Raw genomic sequence first — 22,799 nt, 5'->3', positions numbered from 1 at the left:
ATAGCCCCTTTTTCCATCAATTGTTATTTAAAACTAAAATGACATAAAATTCAATTAATTGATCATTAAAATAAGTCATTTATATTTTTAGACTACCATAATTATAATTTTAAATTTTAGGAAAAATATGAAGCATGGTTTGTAATCTAAAATTTCATTAAAATATTAACGTACTTAAAAATTTGTGCATTGCACATATTTCTATCCTAGTATAAGCGTTTTTATTGTAGAGTAACTCACAAAAATTATCTATGATTCTTAAAATGCTCACATTGTCCACAAATCATTTTTTCCTTTTGAATTTTAGCAAGAGACAAGAAAAATAGTTAAGAGGTATGATTGTTTACATGATTAACTTATCAAAAGGAGAAAAGAAGATAAATAAAGAATTTTACATTTGGTTGGTTTAAATACTATGGACTATGGTGGACTAATTAAAGCAATCTTCTCTTTTATTAGGTAAAGCTCCTATACATTGTGTCCATCATATCATACAACAAAGACTAATCAATAGTAGGCATGCATAGAAGAACTTTCAACTCCGCTTCATCTCTAGGGTTAGTAACTCAACCTCCTCACGAGCTTGTCAACCTTCATCTACGTCCATAGGCGGATCTATATTATGACCTAGGTTAGCACGTGCTATCCTTGAGAAAAATTAAACAAGAAGCCTACCATTAGTGCTTTGCACGTGCTACACAGATCATCTATAATTCTCTTGGAGGAACCTATCATTTTAAGATAAGTTGAGTGCGTGCATTTATCCTTGACGTTTCCTTGGAGGGAGCACAAATATGATCTGTTTATTAACCTCCTCCCCCGAACCTTAATTTGTGCGGGATACAAAGTTGATGACTCTGATTCTGACTTTACCCACAATTCTACACAAGATCAAGGTGCAAAATTTCTCTAAACTCAGCCCTCCTAGTCTCATTATAAAATGTCCTATACCTATTAGGCCAATATGTCAACCCAATACACCCAGCAATCTCCCATTCCATTGATGTCTTCCCAAGAACAGACCTATCCACCTTCCAACACACAGTCTGCCCATACTGATCACCAGCAAATATCACCCCACCCTGTCTAGTAAATGCTCGGTACGCACTCGAATATCGATGCCTAAACCAAGCCTTAGGCTTAAACAATGTCAATATAGAAGGCTTAGATGAAAACACTTCAGACCCATCTTTACTGTCATACAAAAACCAGTTCAAACCACCACTGTCACCCTTCACAGTTTCCTCGAATTTCCAGGGTGTGAAGGCGGTTGTTGTCGATTCGCCTGCTGATATATTGAGTCCGACTTTGTGTAATGGCTCGAACGAACCTTCGATTGTCTTCTCTAGACCGATTTCCTTTGTGGGATTCTCGGAAGATTTGTTTACTGATATGCTAAGGATCTTGATTTGTGGTGATGGACATGGGCTTAGTTTGAGGGAGATTCTTGATGGGAAGTGTTTTTCTGATGTCCCTGCTCCTCGATTGTGTAGGAGTTTTTCATTTATTAGTCGAATCACATCTAGCCTGAAAGATAAGGTAAGAAACATGGTATTAAAAACCAGCGTGATAAGAGAATACAAGTTTGAATCTCAATCACCCCTTATTTACAGTAAAATATTTAGCGCTAGGTATGACTTATGAGCGAGGAGGGTTTGTGTTGCATCCACACATTATCTAACCTGAAGGGCTCTCGTGTGAAGGGCGTGTTAAAGTATATATACATATATCATAGTATCATCAGCTTAAGTTTTTGGTTGAATTGATTCCTTTACAATGCACTCTGATAACAGATTTAAAAAAAGATGATGTTTTGCTTTAGTAAGAGTCATAAATTATCTGTTTATTGGACATGTGAAAATCCGAATCAATTCAAATCATTCCATTTCTTATCACTTAATCTTTAGAAAAACAGGAAAACTAATTTTTTTTTGTCTTTATAAAACCTTTTCAAGAAAGTATCAATTTACTAGTCTCGAGGGTTTTCTAGTAAATAAATATAAACTCAAAATGTGAAAAATGACCAAAAATATAACATGTCTTGACCAAAAAAATGACAATAGGTAAACAAGTCAAAATTCAAAACAATCTGATTTAACCTAAGTTTTTCAGCTTGAATCATTTTCGTATAAAAAGTCAAAATAATTGAGTTATAACCAATTGACATGTTTGTAAGTTCTCTGTGTGTTCGGACTCCATATGTTTAGATTACAACTTTGATATTATTATGTTAGTGTATTTATTATGGAGGCATAATATTTATGTGTATGCATACCTTATATTATCAATGTTTACCATCACTTCAATCCATTCATCTCTTACAATAACTTTATAATTGAGTTGTATGACACCCTCAAGTTGGTGATAGTTTAAAGAAAATTCTAAACGCTCATCAACTAAACCATTTGTGTTCTCAATTTCCATAGTTATAATAGGACAATATAGTTGAACTTTCCATAACCCAAGAGTTGAAAACCCATGAGAAAACAATGGACAAGGTCCTTTAAGTACACAATTAGCTGCCTTTAGTGCCATTTTCCAATTTGTGACACCAAGATTTAGGCATCTCATCCATTGCTCCTCATTGCTTGATCCTAAAAGCCTTATGAGTAGCTTAAAAGATTCGCGAGCTTGAGAAGTTGATAACTCGTCTTTTATAGATCTAAGGCAATCAAATCGAAGATCGAAAGGCGCTTCGTATATGCAAACTATGAAAGCAAGTGTAAGGAATGAAACATTGAAGATGTGTTGTAAGTTAGATTGAGGACTTATGTCTTGTATGTTTATAGGGCATGTTTGTTTTGTTGATCCATACTCTAGAACATCTTGGATAAAACTTGATATGAGAATGCTTGTTGTGTTTTCATCACTTAGGATGTTTGGGGATGTTTTTGATACATGAAATGGTTTTGAGATCCAAAGTGAAATTGGGATGTTAAAGTTAGCAAAAAGAGCTAAGGAAATTGATTGGGTTGATGGGTGTTTTGTTATGTTTTTTGTTATGTTTAGGTTAAGAGTTGCTAAGGATGTGTTTGATGAGTATATACATATTGACATGGAATCTTTGTTCCATTGAGTTGATGGTGGAAGATTTTGGATCCATGACCATATGTCATTGTTTTTGCAAGAAGTTGAAGCCATGTTTTTTTTTTTTTTTTTTTTTTCTTAGCTTTGGCTTGAATTCAAGGTTGAGGTTTTGTGTGTATATATAGGCTTGAGTTGATGATTGGGGGAAGAGATTTAACTTTGTAGCTAAGCTTTCCATAAGGTGGATAAGTCAAAAGCAATTCATTTTACGGCCCATTTGGTAGATGGTAATAAACGATGGTAATGAGAATGATAAACAAATGTAATTTTGGTTGAAAAATCTCTTGGTTACCTTGATGGTCATGCTTATCCAACTTCAATCACCTCATTTTTTTCATAAAATTCATTCCAACACATTACCTTTGGAAGATGTGGTGTTAGGTGGTAATAGAAATTTGTAAACAAAAAAACTTTTTTGTGATCAAAGTTTCATTACCATGGGAATGATATAGAACTTTTAATGAAATTTTACATTATAAATCATTTCCATTACCGCCATTTAATACCACTAACCAAACGAGCTGTTAGAACTTTGGAAATATATTCAAAATACCCATTTTCTTAATCTTTTATTACCTTTGTATACTAAAAATTGTTTGATTACCCTAATATCATTAATGCAACAAATAGATTGTTTTTGGTTGATTCTAATCATTTGATGGCAAATATCATTTGCCACTTCACATATATGAAACGTAACTATAATATAACGAGTTATATTTAGTATAGTCAATAATAATCTTAAACAAATGAAATATATATGTATCTTTATCCCCATAACAAATGGAAAATGGAACGAAGTTTAGGTAATCATAAGTAAACAATGCACCAACTTACCCTTGTTTTATATGACTACGAAAGACATAGTAAATTTGTTATATAAATAATATGTATTATAGAGATAATTGTTCATTCTCTACGGAGTCAAAATTTGATGTAATAAAATGACTCAATTAATCATCTTTTTTTATATAAAGTTGTAAATAATATTTACTAATTAGAGTCAATTTAAAATACCTTTTTATTTTTATAAGGATAAGACTGAGTATATTTGGTTCTATATTCTTCTAGATGAAAGTCACTTAATCTAATTTAAGTGATGAAATGTTTGAAACATTTTATTTTAAAGATAGTTAATTCTTCATAATTATAGAGTCAAAAAATGCCATAACGTTTATTTAAAATTAATTTCAAAGTTGGGAAAATTTAAGTATTAAGAATATTAATTACAATTGTAATTATTTGTTACTGCTTTTATCTTTTTAAGTTTGCATCATGTAATTTAAATAACTTTTATATATTTAATTTATAGTACAAATTCAAACAGATGAAAAAAGTAAATGAAAATTTCCAACTTTGTGCTAGAAAGCACACTTTTTTTTTTTCAAACCGTTGATTTTTTTTAGAAGCTTGTGATTGATTAGTACAAGAAAGTGATTATTAGGGGTTGGATAATACAAGAATAAGATGCCTTCTAAAATGATTTTTAAAAATAAATAAACCTAATTATGGAGAATTTTGATAGCTTAAGTTATTCCAACATGAAGCAAATATTCTGAGTTACTTCTGAGATTGTAATGCTGAAATCTCACACTTTTAGTTTGATAGAATCAGGTATTAATAACTGAAGATTTAATGCGTCAAAGTTATAAATTCTAATTTAGATGATTAATTAATACTTCATCAGATCCTATGAGTTTGTCAATATTTTTATTTTATTTTTTATTTTAGAAATGTGTCAATATTTTTATTTTGTTCAACCTTTATTAATTACTTTCGAATATCTTTAAATTGGCTAATGATATTGCTATTATTTTCTTTAATTTTTATTCACATCTTTTCTCATTTTGTCTGGCTTAAAATCTTATCCACGCTGACAATCTTATTCTTACCCTAGTTGCTTTTTACATGCTTATTAGTCTATCTATTTATTCAACATATTTATTCTATTGTTACAATCCAAGTTTTGACTAATATTGTTATTTGCAGGTTGTTTTGCTCTTAAGGAAATACTATTACTCATATTTCTCTCTGTGGAGGGCTTTCACTATTTGAGGGTAAAATTGATTAAATTCCTCCGACCTTCTCTTTGAAAAAGGTACGAGTATAGATTTCACTATATTTCCTCACCTGAACCCTGTTTTGAAGCGGAATATTGAATAAATGGTGATAATATTGAATGAGACTAGACCAAATCAAAAAAATTCAAATCAAACCAAATCAGATCAGATCAAATCTTAACAAATCAAATTAGAATCAATCAGATCAGACAAAAAAAAGCATCACCTAATTGTTGGATGTTGCATTGTGAGAGAGATGGTGTATGCTATTATACCAGCTTGGAATTATCTGGAAATTGTTGTCACATGTACATAAATGGAAATGTATAATACAAGAAAAGTTCTAAACGTGTTCATGTTTGCTAGACTTAGTAAATACCTATTCCTTATGTAGTAAATTATAAAACTAAAATTTGTATTGTGATAATCTGTCAGCCTTTTAGACTTTTTTAGGTTTATTAGCTAGCTCCATAATGTTATTTGATGAAAGGCTAACTAATAAATACTCTATCTTTAATTGTTTATTGTATTTTAGATGTTTTTGTCTTTGATATATAAATATCTTTGATCTTTTTAGATGCATGTAATTAGATTGAAATTATATTCAATGGATATAGATACATATCGATCAAAGACAAAAAGATCTATTATCTATTTGTTTCTGCTAAGAAGCTGTCAAATTTGTAAAGAGAACTCTAAGAGAGAAGTAACTTTGAATTAAGGAAGTGAGATGATTTGACCGTCGCGTGTGGTGTACCTGCAACCACAAAGAAAGACTAATTCGGGGGCTAATGTCTCGGAAAACCCTCTGATGCTTAAGTCTGACCCGGAAAGGTAAATGTGAATGATAAGTGTAAATATGAGTAAGAGAGTAGAATTGTGTCACCATATTTTCGTAGAAGGATGATCTATTTATAAGAGTCTCAGCATAGGAATTGTAACTGTTGGTTAGTATTTCTGTAGTGCTACCTTATGGAGAGTGTGATCATGGAAGTGACATGGTGGGTAGCGGTTACCTGAGGTAATGGGCGGTGATCCCTAGAAGTGTCTTCGCTTAAGGTAAAAGTGGAAAATCGCTGTGTGATGTCTGATTAGAATGTGCATATGACTTTGACCATTATAATATTGACTTTAAGGGTCAATATTGACTTGTACTTTTGACCCTTGACCTATTAACTCGGGGTATTTTTCAAGTATATGGGACTTCTGATCCCCAACACTATTAATCTTTTGTTATGTGATCATTCATTTTATTGTGATAATCTTATTAGCCTTTTTATGTCTAAGATATTTCAGATGTTTTGATATCTTTATTGTGCTTTAAAATGTTTACATGTCTATAATACAACAACGACAAAAAAGCTCCAGAAAATATGATTAAATACAATGTAGGAACTTCCGCGATAATTCACTTGAATATTAAATTTAAGACTAGGTTTGGCCATTAGATTGAGTCTAGTCAGGACCCGACCCGAAGCTAGACCTATTGATTTTTGGTGGACTTATACTCGAACGTGAGACCTTAGGCTCTGAAAATTTTAGACCCAAATTCATACTCGTCGAGTCTGATGGGTTTAGGTCTAAGGTTCTAAATGAATTTTAGTTTAGTTGTTCATACTTAATTTTTTTACATTTATAGATTTTATTAGTACTAAAATAAGTCTTTAAATTGTATATAAGTCTAAGAGTCCAAAAAAAATACAAAAGTAGATTTATAACGAATTTAAAATTGATTTTAAGGTGTGATAAGCAAGTCTACTGTGTATGGGTTTTAAAGGAGTCCATAGAAAAGATCTAAATTAAGTGCGGATTTAAAGATCATAGACACAATCCATTTATTTTTTAAACTCAGAATCCATTAGGTCTCTAAATGGATGAGCAATTCATCAAAATCCTAGAGCTGGCTTTGAGCCAAGTAAGACGACACCTCACAGTCCAATTCCACCTACTAAAATGAGTATCATAGCTTCAAATATTATACTCTCATTGATGTGCAAGTGCATTATATAATCTAAATATGTGAATGCTTTTGTATGGTGGAAGCACAATGGAGTATTTATTAGTTCTGAAATACTTGTTATATTAGACTTATTGTAACTGTTCATCTTTCAAGTTTATTTTGTATATCACGGCTAATGTATAAGTAAAAACAAAGTCAAGTTATATCTTTGAATCGTCAAAATTTTATAATTTTTAATTAAATATAATTTAAGATATAAATAATAAAAATTATATATTAAATTACGTAGCATGAATAATAATCAATTCTTTATGCGAATTGAGGTCCTCCTTTCGATCGCGATTTTTTCATAATTAAAATTTTAGTTTGCCTTCTTTACCACCTTTCCGGATCCTGCCTGAAGCGAGACGATTCTCAAATGTAAATGAAGAATTCAGGTCGATCTTCAATTGAACATCAAACAATCCAACATTACCCAAAACAAAGGCATATACGAGTATTTTCATCAAATTACAGCAAATGCTATTGCTAAAAATTATTCACTTAATATATCCGCTAAAAATCAATCATCCAGAATTTGATTAAAACAAAATTGTACAAGTAACTTCACCTCAGATCCAAAAACAATGATAAAATTTATTAAAAAAATAAACTCATAATTCAAAATCCCCAACCCAGAACAACCAGATTTAACATTATTTGATTTAAAACAGAACCTTCAGAAGCACAAATGCAAAATCATCATCAGGTCCGTGAGGGGGAAACGACACGAGGTGGATCTTCAGAGAGAGAGAGAGAGAGAGAAAGATAGATAGATCGATGGATAAATTTATGCATGATAGTTGAATTGAGCAGAGATGGCGAGCAACGAAACAAATTAAGAATTCAGATTGGAAACCAAAGAATTTATGCGCTAAGATTTCAATCTACATTTATCGTTCACTCGATTCGCTGCTGCAAGCCGCTAATGATTTATCACACCTGTGTGCTTCCAAAACCCTCCATTTTTCTGGTGTTGCGGTACGCTGATTTTATAGAGTAATGACCTTTTGTAAAGGTTTTAAAACGTCGTCGTTTTAGCCCTTGGAATTGGACTCAATCTTCAAGTACGAGTATTTTCACTTTGAGTGATCAAGAAAATCATGTTTTTTTCACCTTCAAGGATACTCTTTTGTTCCGATCCTTTGTATTATTGTTGTTGAAGAATAAAATAACATATAAATTGTATGGATGACAAAAAACAGTTACTAATGTTAAAAAATTATTTCTTGGTGAAATGATCCAAATAATCTTAGAACAAAGAGTTCATATGCTAATAATTTGTATTATTTGAGCTAATTAACCAATATACGGATTTTTCCTTTTTTTTGAAAATAATGTCCAGATAGTCTCTTAAAGAGACCATCTCTCTTACAGCAATTTATGTTGTTCATTTGAAATTCACCTTATTTATTAAATGAGAAAATAAAAGTATTTATATAAGAAAAATCACAACCAATATATTTTGCACACATAAATATTAAATACAAAACGAAACCAATTTATAACAAGGCAAAATGTTAAAAAACTACCTAACATAAACCCCATTTTGCAAATAACTACCTTAAATAAAAATTTTTGCAAAAAACTACCTTACATAATCCATTTTTTTGCAAAAGACTACCTTGTAACGGAATTGGGCGTTTGACCGGCACATTTAACCGTTGACCATCACGTACCTTGCACGTGGTCCCTTTATTCCTCACTCATAACTATATCTTCCACAAATCCCCATTTGTCCATTCAATTATTCCTCCATTATTCTCAAATCCCCATTGCAATGGCTTCCTCAGTACCTCCATCATCTTACTTCACTCTCCTCAATTCTTCGTCTTCTCCTTCAACTTCTTCTTCTTCATCACCTTCCTTCATCCATTTCGCTTCCACTCTCCGGCCCCCTTTCCGTCGATTAGGGTTTTCTGGATCAGCTTCTGATGCGTCTTTCTCACACCATGTTCTTTCCAAGATTCACGCATTCAGTTCTGTTTCTTCTGAACCTATTCGAGGTGTTGCTTCTATGGCTAAGAAGAGTGTTGGAGACCTAACTTCTTCTGATTTTAAGGGGAAAAAGGTTTTTGTTAGAGCTGATTTGAATGTACCTCTTGATGACTCACAGAATATTACGGATGATACTCGTATTCGTGCTGCTGTTCCTACTATCAAGCATTTGATCAATAATAAAGGGACCACGTGCAAGGCACGTGATGGTCAACGGTTAAATATGCCGGTCAAACGCCCAATTCCGTTACAAGGTAGTCTTTTGCAAAAAAATGGATTATGTAAGGTAGTTTTTTGCAAAAATTTTTATTTAAGGTAGTTATTTGCAAAATGGGGTTTATGTTAGGTAGTTTTTTAACATTTTGCCTTATAACAATTAGATATCTAAATTTGAAATCCTTAAAATAAAGCTTTACTTGAAAAGTCTACGCTTACCCAACATCTATCCAACATAAAAACAATCATTTTACTATCAGTAATAGACATAAGGTTGCATATCGACTCTTAAAATCTCCTCTCAATGATTTGAAGCACATCTCTTGAACAAGTTATTTGATGGAAATTGGAACGCTAAGATGCTCATCCTCTTCACATTAATTTTTTCAGCTCGTCTTATATTAGTAATTGATCAATTTTAAATTGTAAAATGATCACTTCAACACGCTACTTCTTTATGGCCCAACCCAATATAGAGGTCTCACTATGAGACCGTCTCACTTAAAAATTTGTGTAATTTGTTATTATTGTAGAAATATTTGCTATTATAAGATTGGTGAACATTAAATGGTGTAGATCATGTCTATATAAAACTTTTATCGAATTTCATTATCAGATTAAATTTTCATATGAGATTAATAATTGCATATTCAAAAGCAATAGAACATAGATATAGATGACACAGATGATCTCAATTGACAAGCTTTTCTACACCAAGCTATAAACTTCTCATTGTAGTAAAAGTTACCTGATTAGATGAATGTATTTCTTTACAGTTCTCTATTAACACGTCCGGGAATCCAGAAAGTTCATTAAATCCGATTATCTTCCCAAAAAGAAAACTCTGACGAGAATGTTGTGCTGCCGATATGGTATATCGAAGAGTAAAGCACGTCTGAACGATATAATACTATCTCCGATCATCCTAGCTGTATCCGGGGGAGTGAGATTAGGAGCAGTCAGAACATCAACAAATTAGTCGATGTCTGAACAACATACGGTTCCATTAACAATCGAGTTAAAAAGTAAAACGTAACCCCTAATGCGATGGAAATAGGCAAGGCAGGTAGAGCACGACGACACACAGCCAACAAAATGAGAGTGCAAGCAAGCCCCGATATGATAGCAAGGTAACAGGCGTATACTGTCATTAGATCGTACATGGCAGCTCTACCCACGAGCACACTGTAAAATACAAAATCCCCAAGTCCAAGTTTGATACCCTGAGATGCGGTTTCATCGTTACCGTCACCCCCATTTCCCGTCTCTCTAGCAAGCATTTCTACGAGGGGTGCACTCTCTTCATCCACCTCGCAGGTCTCACTTGAACTTGCTACTATCAATGGTGTTGCTTCCGCTAGATCGCTCACCCCATCGCCGTTCATTGGTTGTCTTCCATCTTCAGCGTTAAATTCCTCGTCATCATCGAAAAAACGTTCAATGTTTCTCGACATATTTTGAAGCTCCACCAATGAATTATCTGAAACCCCACCAACTAAAAGCCCCAAAGCTCCATGTCGTCCTCCTCCACTGTTAGATTCAGGAACAGTAGGCCTTGCTTCGTAAACCAACGCTGGGAGTTCATCGTCTCTCGACTGAGCCAACTCCACAAGAATCTTCAATGGGCCACCAGGAGCTAAAACCGCCACCAAATCATAAATCGCCAAAGCAACAAGCAACACCCAGGTAGTCCATTCAGGCAATTGGGTGAACCAAGCAGCAGTAATAATCCCCAAAATAACAGTATATGATTGGGTAATAATAATAGGAACCCCTCTTCCAAATACCGAGACAACCCCAAGGGCGGAGAAGTTAAGGAGAAGGAAGAAACAAGTTGGGGCATCAAGGGGGAGAGAAAAATGGCGGACAATAGAGAGAAAAATAGCACCTCCCATCGTGGTGAGGATAAGGAAAGCAGAAAAACGCATATAGTGTTTGAGGAAATTGGTGAAGTTATAGTAGTAGAGGAGGACAAGGACAAACGTGACTGCAGCAATGAGGAGGATAAAAACAGCGGCATTTAAAAGAGCGCCTTCAAGTTTTTGAACCGAGGAATCAGATGGGTTTTCCGAGTAGACAAGATTAGCCGCAGTGACGATAGGGGTTTGAGAAGGGGGGGCAGGAAGAGACGAAGGAGGAGAAAGAGTGGAGACTAACAAAACTACTAAAAGCATACAGATCGAGACTGGGGACATTACCCCAATTAGTTCTGTGCCGAGGAAATCAAGTATGCTACCCTCCATGGCTGATGGTTATTTGTTTGGTGAGAAGCGAGGGAGACTCAAAGGTCAAGAACACACTAATGGAGGAGCTTTTAGTGGAGACGGGGATAAGTGTTGTATAGACCCACTAGGCATTAGCATCATCTTTGGTATTTATAAAATATATATACTTAACTTGAGGTAATGTCCCGTGAACACAGTTGCAACAACACAGAAGAAGTCTTAGTAGATGTCCAAATTCCCAATGGAATCAATCATGGATCTGCACAGAATGACAACTCAAATAATTAGTATGAGACACAATTCTATATTAAAGATGGATCTTCCTAACCTTGAGAATATGCTCCTTTAATGGCAAAAGTTTACTAAAATACAATATCAATGATGATTATAGATTTAACTTGCTTAGTTCTAACATGTAACGTGAGGATTGTTGACAAGTAGCAATGAGATACAGACAATAAAGCCAAAATGAAATCCTCTAAACCATGTCACGTTACTAGCAAATCAAATAAGGAAAAATCATTGCCTAATTTTTCAATATTTAGTTGGAAATTTTTGTCTTTCTCAAAAATCCTAATGCCGAAAATTGCTTCTAAGCTGAAAACATGATGGTGCGATGTGCATCTTGTCCAAAGATTGGCAAATAAAAATTTTAATGTTGACCTCATGTAGTAGTCAAATTTCCTCCAAAATTGGCAGTTCAGAAATCAAGAATTAAGATTCAAGATGAATCCCTGAACCCAACATCCAAAAAAGTTACAAAATACTTTCTCCATATCTTTTTGGTTGCACTATGGACCCATAATTGTCTCACAAATTAATAAGTCCATATTTCTAGTATTAAGATTAAGATGCAGAGGGAGTTTTTTCTCGTGTGTGTGGGGGGGGGGGGGGGGGGTTCATGCGCCCTTAACTATCCTTTTTCAAACTAGTTGTTTGATAGTCAAGAGCTAACAACAGTGGATTAGCTCGATATACGATATCGAATAAAAGTCATAGAACCAAGAGCAATGTTAACATGAAATTAGGTAAAAACACAAGCAATTTATTTCAGGAAAGATGCATGAAAAGATCATGATGGATCGAACCTCAAGACAATAAGAGGCAATACAGAGGTGCTTCCATGAGTCATGCTAGTTTAACTTTGAACTCCGTATATTACACTCAAATAAAGAAATCTAAATCAAAGGTGATCAACATAATAAATGCACTCTTCTTTTTTCAAAAGATTCCCAACAAATCCACGATGCTCAACCCAATGGAACTTCCAATTTTTCCATGAAGCTTGAATGTATTGAAGAGTTGTAAACACTAACACCAAACAAACATGGGGAAATCGATTATTCCAACACTCAACGAGTTAACATACTTCCACTTCTATAGTCTTATCAGCACGTTTAGTTGTAGGTATTAAATGATTGGAATAGTAATAAAACATGATGTAATTTAGCTTGGAAAATCACTTGACAAGGTTCATGATCATACTTGTCCTATTTAACCTTTTTTTCTTCACAAAATTCATTTTCATCTCTTACAACTCAAGAAGGTACTATTAGGTGGTAATAGAAATAATAACTTTAAAAACATGTTTGAGGACAAGAGCTTCATTACCATGGAAATGACTTATCAAATTTCATCACAATTAATGCTAAAACTCACTCACATTACCACCTTTTACCCTTAACAAAACTGGCATATAAATAATTACCAACTCTTAAGTAGTTTGTTTACACTTTACATAACATTTGCGGAAAGAAAAAGAAGTGGAGGAGAAGGAAAGGAAGCGGTAAGTATTCCTTATCTTATACGTTGTTGGAAAATTTCATTTCTTACAAATTTTAGAAATCTATCCCTTTGATTTCCGAATAAGTCTAATATAGACGTGCATAATATTTTTATCATGCACCTCTTCTCAATGGCCTCTTGCCTAACACACACTCTTCATTCCCCACTCCACTAACTCGTCCTTCCTAACTCATACTACAGTTTAAGATTGGTGCACACTGATTTAGTGTACATTAAATTCATACAAGACCGACTCTTGAGATTCTCCACAGTCCATGTGTTATCCAAATGAAGAAATTTTCATCTCTCCATTTCCTTCTCCTTCAATTCCCTCCATTTCCTACTATCCAAACAAACTCTTAGATACTTCTATTTGCCTATAAATGATTAGTCTCACAATTCTTCAGAGCAAGAAACTAACACCAACCTTCACCAAGAACAAGGAAAAACTTCTTTCTGAATAAAGATTGCTATGAAAACATTCCATAGATTCTCTAGTTTTCAGCTCAGAAAATGCCCTACTTTGCCCTTTAAGCAATGATAATAATCTGGCCAATTGAAGAAATCCTTAAAACTAAAACCCTAAAATGGCAAATTTCATTTCCTAATATTCATTTAACCAAATGCATATTTCAAATTTATCAAAATGCATCATCATTCATCAATGAACCCTAATTGTAACTTCTTTCCAACAAACGCAAACTAAAGCCAAAAACCCATCAATAATCATAAAAAAAAAAAAAAAAAAAGTTCATTAACAAAGATTCTCCGAGGTTAAATATCGTACCTTAACGATACTCGTTGCAAAAACCACATCGAAATGATGTTAATCAAAGAATTCTTCACCAATTTGAAATAAAACCTGCATTTTAAACAAAGTTACTATCAAATGGATCCAAACAATAGAAGCAACTAAAATAGGATCTAAATATGATCGTCAGGGGTAGCGAATAGCGATACCATATGCTATTTGATATAGCCCAGCATAGTGGTAGTGGGTTAGGTAAGTCTACCAAGAGTTGCTCATGCAAATGGAATTTTTTCCAATTACAAAATTGCTATTAGAATTGAATTAGGGTTTTTCTTCATAACACCTCCATTAGTGAGATTTAAAATTGTAAATTTGGTTATTTCATTGGGTTTTGAGTTGAATTGAGAGTGAATCAAATAGAAGATGGACAATTTAAGTTTGGGTTGATGTTGACACCATCAATATGAATTGGGTGATTGGGTCCTAATTCATATACACGTATTCATATCGTAGCATATGGTTCAAGCAAAGTTATTTGCTCCATTTGTCCTAGAAGCCGATTCCTAAACAAATTCTCATTTGTGTTTTTTCTATTCTCATTTTAATATTTTAATAATATTTATTTATATACATATTTTTTATTAATTTTATTTTTATATTTTTATATTTTTTGTGGTTTTTATATGTTTTTCATTAATTTTATAAAAATATTTTTTATTAATTTTGTTCCCTATATTTTTTCCACTAACTTTCTTTTAATACTTTTTTATGTTTATTGTACCCATTTCTCCTCTATCAAATTTATTATCCAATAAAATAATCAACTCGTCTTGTATGAGACTGTCTCACCATTAGACGACCTCAAAATAAGAAGCTTATAAGCTAAAATTTATATTATTGTATTTGACTAAGTATGAGGCATGTCTCACAGTAAGATTGTCTCATACAAGAATTTGAGTAAAATAATATATCTACTAAATTTGCCTTAGACTACGAATTAAACATTTGAGAAGTACAATATTTTTCTACCAAAGCAATATACTGTCAAAACTTTATAACATTTTAACTTGGGCAAGGCTCATCCACTAATTTCTCCGATTGTAGTTCGATGACTGAACATAAAAGAAAATTCAATCCGTACACGAGAAGAAAATGAAGAAATTTTAGGCCCTAAAATGTCATATTTGAGTGTCATTGATGCTTTAATATACTCAACAAATAATACAAGACCTAATATCACATTTTTTGTAAACTTGTTAGCTAAGTATAGTAATGCACCGACAAGAAAACATTAGAATGGGATAATACATCTTTTTCGATAGTATGAGGGACTACAGATCTTAGGTTATTCTACAAGTTAAGGAATGATGTTATACATGTTGGATATGCTGATACTAGATATTTGTTTGACCCACAAAAGGCCAAGTCACAAAATGAATATGTATTTAAATATGCAGTTATTGCAATATCTAGGAAATGAACAAAACAAACTTTAAGAACTACATCCTCAAATCATGCAAAACTTATAGCTTTGTATGAAACTAATTAAGAATGTGTATGGTTTAGATTCATGATCGACCAACTCTAAGAAGTATGTGGGCTAAATGTTACAACAAGGGCGCCACCTACAATCCATGAAGATAATATAGCTTGCATAGTACAAGTTAGTGAAGAATACATTAAGGAAGATTGGACAAAACACTTGTCACCAAAATTATTCTTCACATATGATCTGCAGAAGGATAGAAAGATAAACGTCCAAAGAATTTAATCTTGTGAGAATCCATCTAATTTATTCACAAAATCACCCCGTCAAAGAAATTCAACTAATTGGTACATAAGATTGGAATATGTCATTTTCGAGACATATGTTAATTGCAGGGGACAAATATTCGACTAATTTATTCTGTAACCTCATCTATGTTATCTGGAGTGCACGAAATGAAGCTATATGGCACAAGAAAGTTCCGACCGTTTGGAAGGTGGTAGAGTCCATAAAAGTCGAATCCAAAGTTAGATTCAATTCACTATCTCTCAATTGCTCCACTTCACTGTGATTGAGATCATTGTAATATATTCTGTTTCTTTGGTGTATATCCTGGTTCTAACTTGCAGGGCTCATCCACGTCTTGCATGCTTGATCAGTCTCCCCCAGCTGCTGCCAGTTAGGTGCCACAAGTCCTAAGTCTAGTGTAGCTGCTATCAGAGGGCTTTGCTAGCTGCTGCCTACTACTGGATCTGTTGTGTAGATGCTACACCAGAGACTGCTCACTGCTGCTAATGATGCCTAGAGTCTGTTCACTACTGTTGCTATGGTCAGTTTGTGTTGGCATAGTATATGTGAAATTTGCTGTATTCTAATTTGTTGTGTTGTGTTCTCTAAGGAGTGTTGTTCTCTCATGTCCGCTCTGCTACGCATTTGCAACACATCTGGATGCCATGAAGTACTGAGAACTTACTACATCTGTGCTATCATATTCTAGAGGCTTGGTTCTTCAGTGTTTTGTTTTTACCTATGTCTTGTGCCTCTCTTTTTGCTTGACACTTTCATAGGTAGTAATTCTTTATGTTGTTTCGCCGTCTGTGGTGTTTCTTTGAGATATCCCAGTGCCACCCGTGCACATGAAGAGTGAGGATGAAAAACCCTTTATAGAAGGTGACTCTTATTTCACACTGATGCAACTTGTAGGGAGATCCTTGGATATTTGGGTTTTTTTTTACCCCGCTTGTAAATTGTCTGGTTTAGTGTTTTATAGAAAATCGTTTGACAAAAAAAAAATATATGACCATCATACTCTTTTTCTCTTTGCTCGAGTTTTTATCCCACTTAATTTGTTCTGACAAAAATTTTTAAATGAGATAGCTTAAGGCTAGGAATGTTATAATAAAATTTCTAATACTGTTCTGACAAATATTCTTAACAATTTTGTCATATTTTGATTGGAATAACGTATCAATTGTCATTAATGACATTAAAAAATTGTACTAACATTATACTTCCTCCTATTCATCTAAAATGTCTCATTTACTTTATGCACTCGATCCAATGCACTCGATCCAATGCACTTATTTGATCCTTAATATATCGAGTTATGTATAATTAAAAATTATAAAAAGTTGATATTAACAATCTTTACATAAAAACGAATCAAATAAGATCCCACATGACTATGTTTTAACTTATAAATTAATAATAAAATGCAATTTAAAAGTAATAGATGAATAGTTTTCCAAAAGTAAATCAGACTTTATATTTTAGATGAATAAGAGAGAGTATTTTAGTTGCAAGCATCCTTTAGAGGACTTAGGAGTAATAAATTACCTTAAATGTCACCATCCCCAGATCTTAAACATCTAGAATTCTATAATTTCAAACCAAATCTTCAAACAAGAGGAAAAGTTGGTTATAATTCTTTGGATATTGCTTCATCAGCTCAATGGGTAAATTACACACTTAATAAATATTAATAAATACTGTAATTTAGCTTACCAAAAACATATATATTTATTTATGTGAGTCAACTAAGATTATTTTTTGTAATTAATAAGATTTCATGCATTTGAATTATTATTACTCCTTTAATTAATTGATACTGCAAGACCCTTTTATTGCACAAGTATCAAAAAAAAATTAGGAATTTATTAATGCGTTGGTAGAATCAAAAATGAAAGAACACATATAAATAAGAACTATATCAAAAATAAAAATATAGCAAATTTAAAGAAATAAATAAAAATAAAAAAACAAATTTTTAAATGAGACAGTCTCATGGTGAGATCATTTCTATTTAATTGATTCTTGTACTTTTAATTTGTAAAAATAATCACTTATAATTTTAAAGTGATCAATTAGAAAAATAAAATAATTATTAGGCCCGTCTCATGATGATACGATCTCATAAAAATTCTGTCAAATTCACAGGGATAAGGGAGAGTAACAATTGAAAACAACTGCTCCCTATGTCTACGTAGATAATATAAATAATGGTAATAAATAAAAAGAGAAAATAAATCGTGTGAATAAAATTAAAAGAGAGATAAAATGTAGAGATGAAATTAAAAGAAAGTGGTGGTCATTATCCAAAATACAAATGATGAAAATAAGTATGACAGACTAAAATGACAATTAATGCAAAATAAGTGACACGAAGAGAGTATATAAAAAAGGAGAATGATATATACAGCCCTTAGGGAAATCTAAATACGTTAATTTTTAAATGAGACGATTTTACGGTGAGACCATCTCTATTGGGCTGGTCCAATATATATTTTTTTGTCTTAAAATAATTACTTATAACATTAAAGTGATCACTTATAATTTTAATATGATTACTTTTAATACTCTTAGAGTGAATACTTATAACCTTAAAACAATTACTTATGATCTTAAAGTAATCAATTGAAACAATGAGCTATTATATGAATCCGTCTTATGGTTAAAGGGTCTTATACAAAACGAGTTGTTTTAAATAACTACAAAAACTATTAATTGTTCCCAATTTTTGTACTATATTCTCTTAAAAACTTAAAATTGTTGATAATAAATAGAATTTTTTGATTTTTACTGTAAATATCGTTATCCAATAAAAAAAATAATATATATAAAAAAAAAATACTGTTAAGATTCAACCTCGTATAATCCCCCAGGCCCCAAGAGTCCCCCTTTTACCTAATGAAAATTCATGCAAACAACAATGGCAGTTTCTATAATTATTTGGGTCAGAGATCACCTAGTTTAGTTACCCAGAAAAGTAGCCGTTAGAGTTTATTTAAAGAGCTTTATTTAGCCCAATTCTCAAAATTTTTTTAGTTTATTCGATTTACAACAAGAAAGATAAAGTTAGTTTAATGTTATGTTTAGTGAGAGAAAGAGAAAACTAGCCGTTAAGAAGCGCCTCTGACCATTTACAAACATGTAAGTTTATCTCAGATTTTTCTCTCTTTCATCACGTGCACTGCCACCATAGCAAATCATACCCCTTAAAACTACAAAACCCTCATCTTTGTCCTGTTTTATCCTTCAATTTCTAGTCATGTTTTTCAAATTTTCACATTCAAACCCATAAACCCACAAAAAAATTCAAAATTAGGGTTAAACCCATTTGATAAAATGTCACAAAAAGCTCAAAAAAAGAAGGGAAAATGGAAAAATCACTCAAATGAAAAAAACCCATTTGCTAATTTTGGGTTTAAGTACAAAAAGTTTCTATTTTTAGTTCAATTGTTGATGTTCTTTTGTCAAAATGTATCGAGTCAAGAAGGGTGGGATGGTGTAGTTATAACTCAAGCTGATTATCAAGGTTTACAAGCATTTAAAAATGAGTTAATTGATCCAAAAGGGTACTTAAAAAGTTGGAATGGTAGTGGATTTGGTGCTTGTTCTGGTGGGTGGGTAGGAATTAAGTGTGCACAAGGTCAAGTTATTGTAATTCAGCTTCCTTGGAAAAGTTTAGGGGGTAGGATTAGTGAAAAAATTAGCCAATTTCAAGCACTTAGGAAACTTAGTCTTCATGATAATCTCATAGGAGGTTCAATCCCATCTTCTTTAGGTCTAATTCCTAATCTTAGAGGTGTTCAACTCTTCAATAATCGGTTTTCGGGCTTGATTCCACCTTCATTAGGCCAATGTCATTTGCTTCAAACCCTTGATCTAAGCCATAATTTTCTCAATGGACCTATCCCACCTAGTATAGCTAATTCTACCAAGCTTTATTGGGTTAATTTGAGCTATAATTCCTTGCAAGGATCGATACCGAATGAGTTAACTCGATCGAGTAGACTCACTCTGCTTGCACTTCAACACAATAACCTATCTGGGTCTTTACCCATGAATTTGGGAAAACTTTCTAGTCTTAAGACATTGGATTTGTCATATAATTTCATTCGGGGTAGTATCCCAAATGGTATCTCAAATTTGTCCTCTTTAAACACATTGAACCTAGAAAACAACAATCTTGTAGGACTTTTGCCTGAAAATATAGGTAATCTTAACAATTTGTCTATGCTTAACCTTAGGAAGAATCATATTGATGGGCAAATTCCTCTATCAATTGGTAATATTTCGACCCTCGAACGACTTGATTTATCCCTTAATGACTTCAATGGAGAAATCCCAGATAGAATTTCTGATTTATCAAGCCTTAATTTCTTGAATGTCTCATATAACAATCTTTCTGGTTCAGTTCCTGTTAAGCTAACCCAAAAGTTCAATTCAAGCTCTTTCATTGGGAATCTCCAATTATGTGGTTTTAGTCTTTCATCTCTATGCCCCACACAAGCCCCATCGCCTTCCGAATTACCAGAACAAGCGAAAAAAGGTCGAAAAATGGGTATCAAAGACATAATTCTGATTGCTGCTGGAATTCTTCTTTTGGTCATGCTCATACTTTGTTGCATATTACTCTTCTGCTTGATCAGGAAAAGGGCTGAGTCGAAAGGAGAGCGGGCTGCAGGGCGGGCCCCACAAGCCGAGAAGGGAGGCCCATCAGGAGGCGCTCCGGAAGTCGAAGCAGGTGAAAATGGTGGGAAATTGGTGCACTTTGATGGGCCAATGGTGTTTACAGCAGATGATCTTTTGTGTGCAACTGCTGAGATTATAGGGAAAAGCACATATGGAACAGTTTATAAGGCTATATTAGAGGATGGAAGTCAAGTAGCGGTTAAGAGACTTAGAGAAAAGATCACTAGGGGAGAAAAGGAATTTGAAGCTGAAGTTAATGTGCTTGGAAAGATCAGACACCCAAATCTTTTGGCATTGAGGGCTTATTACATCGGGCCTAAAGGAGAAAAGCTTCTTGTCTTTGATTACATTCCTAAAGGAAGCCTTGCCACTTTCTTACATGGTAAGTAGATTCTTAGCTAATCTTTGATTCAATTCCTAAACTTGGGTAACCGAGTAGAGGTGTCTAGCGGGGCGGGTCGGGGCGGGTCGACCCAAGGGTCAAGGTCGGGTCATATTTTAACGGGTCATTAGCAGGTCAGTCAATAAAGGGTCGGGTTATTAATGGGCCTTGGTGTAAAGGATTGGGTCGGGCCGAATCGGGTTGGATCGTAATTATAGGAATTGGTAGCGAAAAAAATTTACTGCTTTTTTTTATATAATATTTTTGTATGATATTATTATATATATAGATAGATAGTCGACCCAACAGGCCATAAAGAAGAATAAAAATTATTATATGAACTTTTAGAAAATGGGTCAAAGTGGGTTGGGTTTAAACGGGCTTTGATCCGCCCCCTTTTAAATTTGACATGACCCATCCCGATCATTTAAATTTTGGCACGCCCGCCCCGGCCCGTCAAACACCTCTAGTACCAATTACTGAGTATTGACTTGAAAATGACTCGATTGCAGCCCGAGCACCAGACACGCGTGTAGATTGGCCGACTAGAATGAGAGTAATACAAGGAATAGCAAGAGGGCTTTTCCACCTTCACAACAATGAGAATATAATCCATGGCAATCTAACATCAAGCAATGTCCTCATTGATGCAAACGACAATGCCAAGGTCTCAGATTATGGTCTGTCAAGACTAATGACAGGATCTGCAGCAGGAAATGTGATAGCTGCAGCAGGCGCACTAGGGTATCGAGCCCCAGAGCTGTCGAAGCTCAAGAAGGCGAATATGAAAACCGATGTGTACAGTTTAGGAGTGATTATCTTGGAACTATTGACCGGGAAATCACCGGGAGAAGCAATGAACGGTGTAGATTTACCGCAGTGGGTGGCTTCGGTTGTGAAAGAAGAGTGGACTAATGAGGTTTTTGACATGGAGTTGATGAAGGATGCATCGACGATTGGCGATGAGTTGCTCAACACATTGAAGTTGGGCTTGCATTGTGTTGATCCGTCGCCTGCTTCAAGGCCCGAGATTCAGCAAGTGTTGCAGCAGTTAGAGGAGATCAGAGCAGCAGCCGATTCGGCTCCAACTTCTGAAGATCCATCTGCTAGTGAATGAGAAAGTTTCTTTTAGGATATTTGGTGTTTTGGGTTAATTATCTTGATAATCTAGAGCTAATTATGATTTGTAAATAGAGTTTTTAATTTGTATTAGGTGTTTTTGAATAATTTTGATTGTGATTTGTTATTTTCTTGTTCCCTTACACACTAGGAACAAGAGAATTTTGTTTTTGTTCAAGCAAAGTCCATTCTTTTAGACTTTACATTTCTCATTCTTTTTGGTTTAGTACTTTATTTTGTTTTTGCTTTCAACAAGAGTAAGCCAAGGATTTTGATACAAGGAATTAGCAATTACATATTTATTAGTTGCGTTGCATAATAACTCGTAATCCCTTTATTTCTATTATTTTGTACTACTATTCATTTTAATTTGTTTTATTAATTTTGTATCATTTTCTTTTTCAAAAAAAAAAAAAAAATGGTTTCACACTCCTTATAGACAAGCTTATATTCCTTCTTCATCTTAACCACTCACTTATATCTTCTACTTATTTTTTTGTCTCATTTTTCCACTAAATTTAACTCATTTTGCATTAGGTTCAAAATGAGAGGTATAGAGAGTATTCAATATTCATCAACCAACATTGTTTTTCGTCTAGTTCTTTATGTATAAGAAAAAAAAAATTAAATGAATGTTTATGATTTGTCCCACCGCATATTTTCACAATATCAATTTCTATAATTTTTGATTTTGTATGACCAATTTGAAGCGTCAAG

At 33.4% G+C, this 22,799-nt stretch overlaps 3 protein-coding genes across 4 annotated transcripts; 1 reads left to right on the top strand and 2 right to left on the bottom strand.

Annotated features, from left to right (window-relative positions):
- Positions 1-410: 410 nt before the first annotated feature.
- LOC130802461 (uncharacterized) lies at positions 411-3,141 on the bottom strand. Its single transcript, XM_057666477.1, has 2 exons — positions 2,276-3,141; positions 411-1,527 (listed from the first exon to the last, which is right to left on the bottom strand). The coding sequence occupies exons 1-2, from the start codon at positions 3,139-3,141 to the stop codon at positions 882-884; spliced, it is 1,512 nt and encodes a 503-aa protein (XP_057522460.1). The 3' UTR covers positions 411-881.
- Positions 3,142-9,064: 5,923 nt separating this feature from the next.
- LOC130803107 (presenilin-like protein At1g08700) lies at positions 9,065-14,629 on the bottom strand. Of its 2 annotated transcripts, XR_009039850.1 has the most exons (4): positions 14,331-14,629; positions 14,158-14,232; positions 10,109-11,844; positions 9,065-9,197 (listed from the first exon to the last, which is right to left on the bottom strand). XR_009039850.1 is itself a non-coding variant. In XM_057667288.1 (3 exons), exon 3 carries the CDS (start codon positions 11,601-11,603, stop codon positions 10,320-10,322), a length of 1,284 nt encoding a protein of 427 aa, XP_057523271.1. In that variant the 5' UTR covers positions 11,604-11,844; positions 14,158-14,232; positions 14,331-14,629; the 3' UTR covers positions 9,947-10,319. The 2 variants fall into 2 exon arrangements, 1 of the variants encoding a protein (XP_057523271.1); XM_057667288.1 differs by lacking the exon at positions 9,065-9,197 and having other exon boundaries at positions 9,947-11,844.
- Positions 14,630-18,944: 4,315 nt separating this feature from the next.
- Positions 18,945-22,378, top strand: LOC130803100 (probable leucine-rich repeat receptor-like protein kinase IMK3). The gene is made up of 2 exons (XM_057667278.1): positions 18,945-20,963; positions 21,476-22,378. Exons 1-2 carry the CDS (start codon positions 19,232-19,234, stop codon positions 22,078-22,080), a joined length of 2,337 nt encoding a protein of 778 aa, XP_057523261.1. The 5' UTR covers positions 18,945-19,231; the 3' UTR covers positions 22,081-22,378.
- Positions 22,379-22,799: the final 421 nt, after the last annotated feature.

The sequence above is a fragment of the Amaranthus tricolor genome, chromosome 16 (assembly GCF_026212465.1).
Source record: "Amaranthus tricolor cultivar Red isolate AtriRed21 chromosome 16, ASM2621246v1, whole genome shotgun sequence".
In the NCBI taxonomy this organism is placed as follows: domain Eukaryota; kingdom Viridiplantae; phylum Streptophyta; class Magnoliopsida; order Caryophyllales; family Amaranthaceae; genus Amaranthus; species Amaranthus tricolor.
The sequence above is the reverse complement of the archived record's forward strand: the minus strand, read 5'-3'. Positions and strand labels throughout refer to the sequence as shown.

Coding starts and splice junctions, on each gene's coding strand:
- LOC130802461 (XM_057666477.1), bottom strand. CDS start 3,141: ATGGCTTCAACTTCTTGCAAAAACAATGACATATGGTCATGGATCCAA. Junction 1,528..2,275: donor GTAAACATTGATAATATAAG/GTATGCATACAC, acceptor CTTATCTTTCAG/GCTAGATGTGATTCGACTAA.
- LOC130803107 (XM_057667288.1), bottom strand. CDS start 11,603: ATGGAGGGTAGCATACTTGATTTCCTCGGCACAGAACTAATTGGGGTA.
- LOC130803100 (XM_057667278.1), top strand. CDS start 19,232: ATGTCACAAAAAGCTCAAAAAAAGAAGGGAAAATGGAAAAATCACTCA. Junction 20,964..21,475: donor CCTTGCCACTTTCTTACATG/GTAAGTAGATTC, acceptor ACTCGATTGCAG/CCCGAGCACCAGACACGCGT.